General features: G+C 44.5%; 1 protein-coding gene across 2 annotated transcripts in view; it reads right to left on the bottom strand.

Moving 5' to 3' along the window:
• Positions 1–2,307: 2,307 nt before the first annotated feature.
• The window catches only part of ND-39 (NADH:ubiquinone oxidoreductase subunit 39), an 81,698-nt gene continuing 69,263 nt past the window's right edge, over positions 2,308–14,742 (bottom strand). For both annotated transcript variants that reach the window (XM_075687944.1, XM_075687945.1), the window contains exons 8-10: positions 12,109–12,219; positions 11,895–11,964; positions 2,308–2,602 (exon numbers count right to left, since the gene is read on the bottom strand). In XM_075687944.1, coding sequence (XP_075544059.1) covers positions 2,423–2,602; positions 11,895–11,964; positions 12,109–12,219 — 361 coding nt within the window. In that variant the 3' untranslated portion in view covers positions 2,308–2,422. The remainder of the gene's footprint in view (positions 2,603–11,894; positions 11,965–12,108; positions 12,220–14,742) is intronic.

Here is a 14,742-nt window from a genome sequence, read left to right as displayed (position 1 = left end):
AAAAATAACTAAGTGCTGTTGCCTATAGCTTGAAATTTAGCATAGCCAATAGATTCTAAAGCTCCCTTTGAAACGTTTATGCCTATTGGTTGCAATATCTTGAACTTATGGATAAGGTATGATTCTCTGTATTTTCTTTCTCGTTCAGAACAGAAATTTGACTGTAAGATGTAGAGTTTAAGTTCGTCAAAGTTATGACCTGGTTGGTTGAAATGCTCGGCGACGGTTTTGGGAAGCTTTTTAGCTGTGTATGTGTGATGTCTATTTAACCTGACATTCATTGACTGTACCGCTGCACCGATATATTGTTTCTTACAGAAGGAACATTTAAGCATACAAATCACATAATAACTAGTGCAAGTAAAGCTAGTTTTCACTTAATGTGTATAACTATTTGCGGTGTTTTTAATTTTAATGTCACTTTGAAGGTTTCTTTGCACCTGGGGCGACAATATGCTTTTATTACGATGAATGATGTTGGCTGACTTTTGCATGCACTAACATCTCTTTAAAGCCTCTGTTGAGGCGACAGGTCACCCTTGGTACCACCAGGAATGCTTTTCTCAGATGCTCATTACTTCACAATATTGGATGGTATTTTTGTAGGATGTTGCTTATGTTTGGGAGGGCACTAGAATATTTTGTTATAAAGGCTGGTGGACTGCCTCTACAATCTTGATGTGACGCCATAAGCTCTGTCGATCGGAACATGTGGATAGTTTCTTTCTGCTAGCGTTGCTTTAAGGTCATTTAGGTGGTGGATATAATCCTTGTCTCCGCTGCAGATTTTTCTTATTCGTTTCGCTTGTACAACAAAAATTCCTTGCTTGCAGTGTTGCTGGTGATGAGTGTGGTAGTCTAAAGATTGCTATCTATCCATAGGCTTCCGTTAAAGTGTCGTTCTCAGTTTTCCATTTTCTATGTAGACTGTCGTCTTGAGGAATTTGATTTGACTGGGAGAGTGTCGAGCAGTAAATTTAACACTCGAGTGAAAGAGGTTGAAAGGCTAATTAGGTCAGTTAATGCGCTTGAGCCATGTTCCAATATTATAAATATGTCGGCAATGTAATGCAGATAGGTGTAGGGTTTTAAAGGGTATGATTTTATCAGGTTTGCTTCAAGCAGTCCCATGAAAATGTTTGCATACATGGGAGCGAATGGTGTTCTCATGCTAGTGCCAAAAGTTTGCAGGTGGTGAATAGAATAGAATTCGAAATAGTTGAGCATGAGAACAAACTTAAGGAGTGACAAGTAAACTTCAGGAGCGTGCGCTTGGGGATTGACTGCGAAGGACTTCAATTTCTTCACTCACGGGTGTATTAGTTTAAAGGACAGAAACATGTCAAGTGACTAGAATAGCATGGTCAGAGAGGATTTGGTTGACATTGATACTGTCGATAATTCGAAGGAAGTGGGGTGTGTCTTGAACAAAAGATGGGAGGGTGGTGGGGTTTTTTAACAGGTGGTGATCTAAGAATTTAGATAGTGACACGGTAGGTATGTTGCTATTAGACATTATAGCCCGACCTGGGATTTCTGCTGTAAATATTTCTTCTATGGGAACCTTATCTATTTTAGGAAGAAGATAAAGAAGGCCTGCTTCTTTGTTTTTGGGCATCATGAAGCGATATTCAGATTGCGTGATTAGTTCCCTGGACAGGAGCTTCACTATTGTGCTTTGCACAAGATTACTGTAGTCTGAAGTTGGGTTAGAGTCGAGTTTTCTGTAATGGGTGTGGTTGCTCACTTGTTTTGAGGCCTAATTTTTGTACTTTTCTGTTTACGATACTGCTGTTTTTGTCTGCTGGTTTTATTACAATATCATTTCTTTCCGCAAGTTCTCTAAGAATTTGGTGCCGAGTCGGGGACAAATTTTTGTGCTTGCGGCAATGTCACATTAACCCTAGAATTTCCTTTGAGATTAGCTTTATGTATAAATCAAGGCCTAAGCACTGACAAGTCCACTTGTTGAAACGTTGGCTCCCGTATTTACCTTGGTCACGTCTTGCTCATCATCTTGAATTTCCATCTCCTGCCTTCCCCGTGTTTTCCCTTAACAGAGGATGTCGTTCTTAAAATCGTGTGAATTGCTCTTGCTTCCTGCGGTGTCTACCTCCAATACTACCACTACAATAATGGCTTCAAAAACTTAGTCCATTTTACTTAGATAGTGATCAGACTTTGACGGCTGCTCGACCATCTAGTGTACGCTGTGCTGAAAGAATGACTACACAGCGAACATAGCATCGCATCAGTTAAATCCTATTTCTTATAAACTGCTTCCATTAAAACAGATCACCCAATATGTCAACATACAACGGCACTGTCTTTTGGTTAAGGAACTGCTGATGCCGCATCAGCAAAAGCCCTCTTTATTTGCATGTAATTTCTACAGCTGAGCTGACAGCCAGCCACATAGATTTCAATCAAGAATAACGGGTGGAGGCCTGACTTTCTCAAACTGGGCAATATCAGGGTCGTAGTATGCAGCTTCACGGTAGTACTTGAGCTCGAATGGGAATCTGTCCTCGACGTAGGTGAGCGATACCTTGAGGTCATCCAGAGTTGGGTACTCGTAAAACACAATGTCCGACGTGTGCTCCTAGGAGAGGAAGAAAGCACAGGACTGCTCATTATTTGCGCCACAACAGCCTAGAAAGCCAACAGCCTTGAGAGCACTGCATGTGATTATACGATCTGCTACACACGGCAGCACAGTATACCTAGCGTGACGCCTACTCAGACAGCGAGAGGTGTCAACAATTTGCTGAAACTGTGATATTCAGTGAAAGGGGCACTTACACACTAATGCCATGGCCAACTATACTGCTCTGTGCTTCATTTTTAGGAGAGGGATTTAACAAGCTTCAAAAATATAAAAAAATTATGCAGATCCATCGTGCATCTTGGAATCTATGTGAAGTTATACCTTTGCGAAGTGGTTAATGAAACACTATAAGTTTGCTCATTTTAAACTTGCGTATTGGAGAACACAGAACTGCCATGCGTGCATGTGCACACCCATGCTATGTCTCAAGGAGTTGGTTGGCACGATAGATGTGCTATTATAGTAAGAGCACCCAGGGCCACTCAGCATGTAAGGCAATTCTTTTTTATTGTGAGCTATTCAGCAAGACGGCAGCACCCGTCCATGATCAGGAAAATACAGGAAGGTTTGCACATGAAACTTTGCTTTGAAGCTCCTCAAGATACTGCTGGTAAAACTAGGCATGGGGGCACCTAGCACACCTTTTTCACTCGTTCGTCACAACCATTTCGAAGACCATGCATTTTGCTACTCGGAGAATTCAAGGCTCCCAGGCATGGAGGAAGGAAAAAAAAAAAAAAAACTAGGAGGGAGTACGACGTCACTCAGCTAGCCTCGGCAAGCCAACCTCCTCCAACGCTGTACCTCTCGTCTGGGGCCCTTCTGCGCGGTGGCTCTTGGGAACGAATAGGCCCAAAAGGTTGCCGGAGCATTCAAAATATTGCTTGGATCATGGTAACTTTTACGGGGCAACAGCCACCTACTTCAGATCTATTATGCCATTGTCCAGCACTGTTTTGCCCTATCGTTCCCAACAGAGTCACAATGTTTCAACAGCAAAGTATAAGTTACGAGTTCTAGATCTGTGCTTGGTTTCTTGGCCCATTAGGCTTAACAAGAGCACCTCTAATAGCTGGTCAGGGCCTCCAAGATTCTACAGTGCCTGTGGCAAGCAAGGTGCGCTGCCACATCTCAGAGGCTACATGTTCCAAATGTTTGCTGGTGCGATAGATGATGCCAAAACTCTTCACATCTAATGGTAGGCGACTAGAAACTACTTCTTGCCTATCACATGATGAGGGCCTACTTCTCCTTTACATTTTATATGATGGCTTCAAGAATGTCACGTGAGGCTCCTTCTTCGTTTATTTCCTTCCTCCATGCTCCTAAGTAAATACAAATTGTGAAGCTGCATGAAATACAAAAGCAAATGGAAAGCAAAAATACAGGTTTTTAGCACAAAAAATAGATTTGAGCAGCCACTGTTCTCGTAATGTTCTGCAGCAATCATAGTAGACAATGAGGCTGCTGACAATCCACCCCTTAGTCACCTTGCAGGTACATGATGCCTTTGGAGCAGTCTATGTAAATGGCACAATTATCGTAATGCATTGCCATTTCTATTGCTTGTTTACAAGCACACTGTAAATATATTAAAATAATAATAAATAAATAATTGGCATACTATAAGACAGACGAACACCACCTGCAAATAAAATGCATTTTGCTATGAAGAGCAGCATATGGCGACCAATCTTGTTTGCTCCTTTGTCATGCTTTGTTTCAGGCATGGCACACCAAGAAAGACGAACAAACAGTGGTACTACGGCGGCAGCAAGATTACAACACTTCTCTAAGCCTGTTGAGAACCGGTGGATTGAAGTTCTGTAAAAATAAGTTAGTTTTTTTTTTTCTACACAATATTTTGCAGAGCTTCCATGGATGATCTGACCATCTGTGTGCCTTTTCAAGGTGTGTTTGAAGCATAAATATGCTTAATTAAACAACTTTTAAACTGGCATACCAACAGACTTTCAGAATGACCTTTACCTATAATGAACGAGAAGAAAGGGGTTAACCGAGGGGCCCGATTTTCATTAATCATATCATAAGAAGCCGGCAAAGACACCAAGGACAATACTTACTAATTGAAATAAAGAAATTATAAGTTAATGGGATTGAAAGTGGATGAAAAAACAACTTGCCACAGATGGGGAATGATTCCACGTCTTCGCACTATGCGTGCGGTGCTCTACCAGACATCGCATGCATAGTGCGAAGACGTGGAATCGCTCCCTATCTGCGGCAAGTTGTTTTTTCATCCACTTTCAATCCCATTAACTTATAATTTCTTTATTTCAATTAGTAAGTACAAGTAATTTCCCCTGTATTGTCCTTGGTGTCTTTGCTGGCTACTTTACATACAATGCGATTGCATGCGTTTCTGCAGCACTAGGCAGTTATCTATGGCTTTTTTCTTGTGTTCTTGCAATCTCCTCGCAAACTAAAATATTTTCCATGCAACAGAATTTTGATAGTCTCAGTGATCATGACAAAGCTGCAGGCAGCACTGAAATAGCAGATGATGCCACTGAGATGGGGCTTGTCTTGAGCTCCATGGCTCCATGTCACGCTCCATGGCGCCCCACCAAAAATTATCAAGAATACTAGCTGTCACACTAAAGCAGGGTTTTATAGTAAATGGGGTCCTTCAGTTCCTAGTTTCATATTTTTCAATATTGGAGACGTTAAAATTGAGTGTTATGTTTACAGAAGAAAACTGGTGAGAAATCAAGATTTTTTTTTTTTCTGATAGCCCAAAGTTCAGTATTTTTCTGCCAACTTTCACAAACGAATAACACAGTCCACGGCCTTCTTTTGGACACAAAAGCTTTATTTTATTAACAAGCGAAATCACTCACAGGCATATTGCTACGGAATAGTCGATCCTCCTCTACCATTGCAGTCGACAACTTGTACCATCGCCGACTTACAGAAAATGATTGCGCCCGACATGCCGTCCGAGCACGCTTGTGAGCTCTACCGCGTTCTGTTTTCCTACAACAATATTTTTGACTTTAACGATCATCCTTTGGCCCAAACTACAGCTGGTAAACATCGCATTAATATCGGCGATGCCCCTCCTATTCATCGCCGCCCGTATCAAGTGTTACCGGCTGAGCGTCAAGTTATTCAGGCAGAAGTTCGCAAAATGCTTGCCAAGAACATCATAGAACCATCATGTAGTCCATGGGCGTCACCTGTTGTACCGGTAAAAAAGAAGGATGGCTCATGGCGCTTTTGCGTGGACTATCGGCACCTTAACAGGGTTACCAAAAAGGACGTGTATCCCCTACCTCGGATCGATGACGCCCTTGACTGCCTCCCATGGTGCTCCCTACTTCTCCTCTATTGACCTCCGCTCCGGCTACTGGCAGATTGCCGTGGACGATCTCGACCGCGAGAAGACTGCTTTTGTAACTCCGGACGGTCTTTATCAATTCAAAGTGATGCCGTTCGGTCTATGTAACACTCCTGCCACTTTTGAACGCATGATGGACTCCCTTCTTCATGGTTTCAAATGATCCACATGCCTGTGCTACTTGGACGACGTTATAGTATTTTCCCCAACGTTCGCTACACACCTCGAGCGCCTCTCGGCAGTCCTGGACGTTTGTCGTCGCGCCGGTCTGCAACTGAACGCATCGAAGTGCCAATTCGGCCATCGCCAGATTACCGTCCTTGGGCATCTCGTTGACGCGAACGGAGTGCAACCGAACCCAGGCAAGATCCATGCTGTTACGCACTTCCCTGTTCTGAAGTGTGTCAAGGATGTGCGCAGCTTCATCGGCCTTTGTTCCTACTTCCGCCGTTTCGTGAAAAATTTCGCGGCCATAGCACGACCACTAACCGAGCTTTTGAAAAAAGACGCCCCTTTCCAGTGGGGCGATAACGAGGCCTCTGCATTCTCACATCAAATCGCCGTTCTCACAACGCCTCTCGTTCTGGCCCATTTCGATCCTTCTGCACCTACCGAAGTCCGTACTGATGCCAGCGGTCACGGAATTGGCGCAGTACTGGCACAACGCCAGCACGGCCAAGACCGTGTTATCGCTTACGCCAACAGGCTCCTCTCACACGCGGAGCGCAACTATTCCATCACTGAGCGTGAGTGTCTGGCCCTTGTTTGGGCGGTTGCGAAGTTCCGCCCATACTTATATGGCCGGCCCTTTTTCGTTATCATAGACCGTCACGTACTTTGCTGGTTATGCTCACTGAAAGATCCTACAGGAAGACTTGGTCGCTGGGCCTTACGCCTCCAAGAATATTCATATACTGTCACCTACAAATCTGGCCGACTACACAAGGACGCTGACTGCCTGTCTCGTTACCCAGTAGACGAGCCTGACGACGCCGACAGTAGTACCGCCAACGGCATTTTCTCTGTGTCTGCCTTCGCTAACATCGCCGAGGAGCAGTACCGAGACCTACCGCTGCGAGCACTCATCGAGCGTCTGCGCTCTACACCTACCGACGCGTCCATTCGCCGATATGTCCTCCACGGCAGCATTCTGTACCGAAGGAACTTCCTCCCTGACGGATCTGATCTTCTTCTTGTCGTGCCAAAACAACTACGACAGACTGTGCTCTTTCAGATGCATGACGCACCTACTGCAGGACATCTTGGTGTAACCCGCACGTACGACTGCGTCCGCCGCCGCTTCTATTAGCCTGGTCTCGCTCGCTCCGTCCAACGCTATGTTGCTGCCTGTGATACCTGCCAGCGTCGGAAAACACCTCAGGTGCTACCTGCCGGTCATCTCCAGCCGATCACTGTCCCTGTGGAACCGTTCTTTCGTGTTGGATTAGACCTCCTCGGTCCCTTTCCCACGTCATCCTCTGGGAACAAATGGGTAGCCGTCGCAACTGATTATGCCACTCGGTACGCTATCACGCGGGCTCTCCCTACCAGTTCCGCCACTGACGTCGCGGACTTTCTCTTGCGTGAAATTATCTCACTTCATGGCGCCCCGCGACAGCTGCTCACTGACCGTGGTCGTAACTTCCTCTCGAAAGTTATCGCCGACATTGTACGTTCCTGCTCCACTCAACACAAGCTGACTACCTCATACCATCCTCAAACCAATGGCCTCACAGAACGGTTAAACCGTACACTTACCGATATGCTGTCCAAGTACGTTTCCAAGGACCACCACGACTGGGACATTGCCCTTCCTTACGTCACATTTGCTTATAATTCTTCCCGGCACGACACCGCCGGATTTTCTCCCTTTTATCTACTCTACAGTCGCGAACCGACATTGCCCCTTGACACGGCACTTCCTCCTGCTTCCATCTCAACAAGCGAGTATGCGCGCGACGCCATCGCCCTCGCCGACCATGCACGCCAGCTTGCCCGTGCTTGACTGACGGACTCGCAAACCACTCAGCAGCGTCACTACAACGCCCGCCACCGTGACGTACAGTTTTCGCCTGGTGCGCTCGTGCTCTTGTGGTCGCCCTCTCGTCACGTCGGACTTTCAGAAAAGCTCCTTTCGCGATACACAGGGCCCTATCGCGTGTTGCGCCAGGTGACGCCTGTGAAGTACGAAATTGCTCCTGTGAGCTCAACCTCGTCATCTACTCTGGCATCTAGTGATGTCGTGCACGTCAGTAGGCTCAAGGCCTACTACACTGCTTCCGAGTCCGGCCTTTAGTCGCTCCGGGACGGCACTTTTGCCACCGGGGGTAGTGCTACGGAATAGTATTACCAATAACGAAGAGGCGAGCAGTAAGAAAACGACGACGACGATTAGAGACTAGCGCGGGCTGTTGCCTCTTGGCCAAGTGCAGCGTATTACGTTGTAAATATACTTGTATACAGCTTTTCATCTGCGCCTTCTTACGTAACAATATATACAGTAAAACCTCATCAACTCGAAGCTGTAAAGACCGGAAAAAATTTCGAGATAAGCTAAGTTTCAATGCAAACAAAATTACAAAAACTGAAGGCCGCTAGCTGCACATAACCCACATAAAAAGTATTTGAAAAATACCGCCAGAAATATATATTTGCATCCACTTTCATGTGCATCAGCACTGGACAGGTACGCATCTATAGATAAGGCTCCCTCATGTTACCACCAATGATACCAGCACCGATTTCTCCCCTTGTAGACAGATTCCAACGTTGCCGGTCACATCCTTTCTTGTCCAAGCAACCGTGCATTTGTGTTGGAGCACATGCTACACTCTTACAACAGTTTGCACCCTTTGGAGCTTGTCCCACAACAATAATTGTCATCTGCCTTTCTTGCGTTTCCTTTCTTGAAAACATTACGCTCACTACTTTTCTGTCAAGAATACTATGTCATGCTGGTGACATATTCTGCAATGACCACTTCGGTGATACTATCGCCCTTGCATGACGTATGATTGAATGAATGTTTGATTTTTAATGGCACAAGGGCCAAGTATGGCCAAAGGGCACCATGTCCATGGTAATGAGTTTGCAGTGTATTGTGTTAAGGTTACTGACATGTATTAAGAAAATCACTTTTGACATTGTTTCTTGATGTTGTTTCAGCTACACTGCACCAATTGATTGCAGGGAAGTTGAAATCGCCAAACAGTATGATAGGTGATTGGGGATAAAGCACTATTACTGAGTGAAGCACCTCATGGAAGTCAGCTACGAAAGAGCGGTTTGCGTCGGGTGGACGATAGCATGTACCGATAACAACGGCTGGGCGGGAAGTGTTGCTTACCACAAAGACAATTTCTAAGGGCATTGTTACTGTTATTTCAGCGCACTGAAGACTTTTCTGTGCACATATCAGTACGCCCCCCCCCCCCCTTTTGTGGGATCTGTCACGTCGAAATATAGAAAAATTAAACTTTTCAAAGGTAAGTGGGCCATTTTTTATTACCATGAGGATGGGATCATCGGCTGCTGCTGCCGTTGTGCTCTGTACAACTTTCGGTGCTACACTTCTCAGTGATTCCTGTTTTTCGTCTGCTGCGGTTAGGCATCACATTTTAGAACTTCAATGGAATTTTTTTTCTGGTTTTTCCAAACGTTTAGGTGGCAGAAAAGGGACCTGAAGCTGAGTTCCTGTGCTGCTGTGAAGGGAATGCGCAACACAACAAGCAGTGAAAAGAGAGATGCATAGCATAATTTACAGACCATGTCTAGGGAATGCACAACAGAGCAAGTAGCAAAATTGAGAGATGCAGTATATAATTTACAGGTCAAGTCCAACATCTCACTTAAGATAATCACTATTAAATGGCAGACCGACATAGCAGCAGGCATGGCTGGTGACTCACGATTCAAGACCCAGCCAAAGCGACAATTAACAATTCGACCGGTGCGAAGTGGTGAAGTGACCAGGTGTGTGCAAATGACCACAAATATTCCGGCTGATTCGGTGACAGTTCACTACCCCACTATGAGTAGCACAGGTTAGAGAGTTAAATGTGCTCATCCTTGACCTCAAGCCAGCACGTTGAGCGCTCGAGCAGTTCGTACATCGCGGCATGCTGAAAGATCGCTGCCATAGCGGTACATACCGTCATGCACTCTAGCAGTTCCGTACACATGATGTCTGCTTATTGCTGCTGTGAATTCATTTATAGCAAGCATTTCCTCGCATTTGTGCGCCTGAATCTAGCAGCGTGCAAATCTTACCTGAAGTTCAACTTCTTACGCAACTTGCTTCACTTGCAATTGACACCACGCTAAAACTTCGCCGCTTATTTTTTTAATGGCGTACACGTATTCGGCGTTGCATAATTTGTTGCCTTTACGCAGCATGCCACCCCTGAAAAAATCTTCGGCGCCCAATATTCGTGGCAAGCCATGGTACAACACAACTGAAAGTGGCAGGTCCGTATTGTAAACATGCTTTCTGGAGCAGACAACCGTGCTTGGTACTACCCAGTTCAGGACAGAGGGCGCTTTTTAGCACCATTTTTGCAGCACCCCCTGGGCAAAGCAGGAGCCCCATACTCACGGATGACTTTTTTTTGCTATGAAACGAAAGCTATGGGGGCAGAGTTTCTGCACATGACTGCATTCGTATGCAATGCACAATGTAGTCCAGGCGTGCTCGGCACCTGTTTCGGTTTTGCCAACCTCGCACAACTTCTCAAGTCAAGGCAGATACAATAATCCGGCGTGAATCAATGCTTATTCACATACGACATGTACCTAGTTCTGAACAGCAAGCATCGCAGCCAGCGTCGGAGCTCCGAAGCAGCCATATGGCGACGCGCCACCGATGCTGCCGTCGGTACAGCCGGCGCAGCATCAGCTCGCTCACTCGTTTGTACGTGCCCATGGTTGTGATTTCCAGATGGGCTAGCTTGGTTTCCGCACAGACACTGGAAAAACTTTTTTTGTGTGGTTCAACAGTCTTTAGTTGCTAAAGTTAGTAAACAGCCTCTCAGGGGAGTTTATTGGCCGGACAGCAAGCAACGAACACTTACAAGAAGACACGGGCGTCATTTTGCATTTGATGAATGTGTAGAACGTGCTACGGTTTCGGGTGTGTGAAAACTCGAAAGAGCAAACTAAAAGTACAATAAAATACCAATATCTGACTGGTGAATGTTACAGATTGTTTCAAATTAGGTGCTGTAAGAAAGCAAGTATTGTTCCCTATTTTCCACGTAAGAAAACGTGAGCAAAACTGTGGGACTAATTCCAGCAGCGGTGAAAGAGGCGCGCTTAGTTTTCGTAGCCTTCGCTTCATAGCCAAGAAAGTTGTCCGCGAGTACTGATTAGTTGTGACCTCTGTCGGCCAATAGTTTTTGAGTGCTTTTGAGTGAGAGCTCAAGTGTCGGCATCTTGCTCCAAGGCATGTACAAAATACCTGATTTTGCACCCTTCATAGGAACCAATTAGTAGCCCAGAAATATGCACTGCGTTCAGCTATCTGGCACAGTTAACACAGACAATGCACAATGCCTTTTGCACACAACTCCTGGATTATGTACCACAAACGTATTTGTCAGACAGAAGTGTGTGCATATGATATTGCACACAAAAATATGAGCAAATGAAGGAGTCAACAGTGATATTAAAGGTGTCTTAGAAGTTAATGTAGAAACTTCCAGCATAGAGGAATCATTCGTAACTACTACAGCTGCATAAAATTGAACAAGACATACAGATTTTCGTGCTCAAGAACTAACCTATCGAAGTGTGACGAAACAAGTGAAGGCCTGCTTCCACCATGAAGACTCAACCTTTAAGAAATTTCATGCTTTATACACAGCAATGTTCTTATACAGCTACTGAGCATGCATGTCTTCAGGCATGAAACAAACAGACAAAGCATACCCTTTCCAACCTTTCCCATGACAGGCGTGGAGACTTCAAGCCAGCCATTTGAAGAAACTGCACACGCAACCTAGGAGAACACGAATAAGAAGGCAGGTCATAACAAGTGCTTTACCAGACCACAGCCTAGCTGCACAAGATAAACACTGACTCATGGTAAGTACTAACTTAAGAATTCACTCATGCTATGCTGGGCAAGAATACTAATACTTACAAGAAAAATGGGTCAAAGCGCATGTCGTATCGAATGTATCCAGCTTCTTTTTCTCTTCGCATAACTCTGAACATGTAGTCGATCAGCTCGCCCAGCTCGTAACGACGAGGCCTGCAAGTGTGTGTAGAGGCAAGCTGAAAATGTTATGGGCTTAACATTTGGGCTCCTTTGTGCACATACCATTCGCTATGGCTACTACCCTGATTGGCCTTTTAAGAGCAGTACATTCATATGATCACTTGGTCCTTACTGTGTGAAACATTTTCTGAATGAAAAGTTTAAGCGAGTGATTGATTTCCAAATAGGGCTTTAGCATTTTTTGTACTTATCTGCTGAAAATTTGTAAAATTTTAAACACCAGCTTCACAACACATAGGGAAATTACAAAAAGTGCACCTTCGAGAGCAGACAAATATATTACACGTTACCTGAAATGGCTGCTTAGCTTACATGAGCTTTGCAACAGCAAGAGTCTTACCCACAAATTACTATACTTCATTTCATAGATAGCAGGCAAGTTGAGACTTCCCTTACTGTTCACATCTAAAAAGCAATGCATTACCTATAAACGAAAGATATTACATACTTGGCTAAGTAAACCTGAAGGGGCCCTGAAACACTTTTTGAACAGAGTGAAAAAAACGTTGCTGATCTGTAGAAGAGGCTCCTGTAAAGTTGCGAGCCAAATATTATTGCACTGCATGTAGCTGCAAATTTACAATTTCGTGCCGACAACAGCGAAAAAATCGCTTCCTCTCGCTTCCACAATGTTGTCATGCAGTGTCACTGCAAGCAGCTGGACTCCCCAACAATTACTGAATGATTTTGTGATCACAAGAACATTCTCACTAATACATAACTGCCAGTTTTCTGTTAAATAAATGAAACATATACAGTTAAACCTCATCAAAATGAAGTCAATAAAAAGGGTAATTTCCTTCGTTCTATCGAAATTTCGTTGTACTGAAATTCGACCTTTTACACAAGTAAGTATAGTTGCCGATCGATTTTTCCGAATTATCGGACAATAAAAAAAGCAAATTTGAATGAGAAAGCAATTTCTTTTGCATATCTTATTTTGTTGTAGCGCAAGCTGAACGACAAGGACAACAGAAGGGCACATCTGACACACACAGTGCTAACTTTCAATAATAGATTTATTTCCAGTTTTCATCGCTATATACACACCTTCGAAACGTCATACAAAGCGTATAAAACCTTGGTAAACATGGAAAAAAAAAAAAACGGAACCACACGCAAGCACTTTTTTGCCACACAGATTGATAGACTTGGAAAGCATATTTAGCGCCAGAGAAGAAGGACAGAAGGGAGACAACACCACAATGCGCTAACTTCAACTTGATTTTCAGGAAACAGCCACCTATTTAACCCATGCACAGTGACGCCACCTCATCCAAACCTTAGCGATCTAAAAAAGCCGTCTCCGTATCTAACGAGTCGACCGAAGGGGCACTAACACACGTATCACTGTTCCAACAGATAGCCTGAGCTTCAATAATCTCTCGCACATCTTTATCTTTGTGCCTCGCAAGAACCCGGCAGGATCCATACACCGGTGCACAGCCGCATTTCTGATAATGAGTTGACAGATGACCATATTGCTTATTTTTCCCGTTTAGGCTATGCTCTCGTAACCGGCCATTAAGACACCTTCCCCACTGTCCGATGTATTTTTTCCTACAGGACAGTGGGAGCTCATAAACAACAGCTTCTACGCGACCCTGTCCGAATAGTGATATGTGTGTTAGTGCTCCTTCGGTCGACTTGTTAGATAAGGAGACGGCTTTTTTGGGTGGTTAAGATTTGGATGAGGTGGCGACACTGTGCATGGGATAAATAGGTGGGTGTTTCCAGAAAATCAAGTTGTTGAAGTTAGCGCATTGTGGTGTCGTCTCCCTTCTGTCCTTGTTCGCTGGCGCTAAATATACTTTCCAAGTCAGTTTACCAACACGCCCAACAAATAGCAATGCTGAGATTGATAGACATGTGCACGTTCAACGCGAATAAAGATAATCGAGCTCTTTTGTGGCTAATGAAATGAAATGTAATTTTTGTCGCATGAGATTCGTGAGAATAGCGAGGCCATTCTACGATTACTAGTTAAAACAGTGTTTCAGTAGCCCTGTAAGGCTCATACTTTTACATTCCAAGATATGACTTATTCACGACATAAAAGGCATCAAAGACATAAACCTATTTCGCCCCCAAATCAGCAGAGTACTGTATGTTTCTGCAAAACAGCAGCCATTGAGCATCACTTGTGCTCACGACCAAAACATAGTACATAAACTTTTGATCCCCACAGGTTGTAGTTGAAGTCCACAAAATAATTCTTTCATAGAAAATGTTGCAGATCAAGAACTGCACTGCGTGCCCATGAAGATGTATTCTACGACTGCTGTCAGGATTGACAAAATAGGCAAGCAGACAAAAGAAATGATCCCTCAGAGACAAAAATGATGAAAAGAAGCACAGCACCTAAGCGAAGTGCGGGTGCAAAAAGATGTGGCAGTGCGAATGGCAAGGCAGACAGGTTTTGGAACACAAGGAGATCAGACATGTCAGCGCTATGTCTTGGCAGCACTGACAAAGACCTTGGCATGCTGGTCTAGG

The sequence above is a fragment of the Dermacentor variabilis genome, chromosome 4, assembly GCF_050947875.1.
Source record: "Dermacentor variabilis isolate Ectoservices chromosome 4, ASM5094787v1, whole genome shotgun sequence".
Taxonomy (NCBI): Eukaryota; Metazoa; Arthropoda; class Arachnida; order Ixodida; family Ixodidae; genus Dermacentor; species Dermacentor variabilis.
Note: the sequence above shows the minus strand (reverse complement) of the source record. Positions and strands in the feature narration are given on the sequence as shown.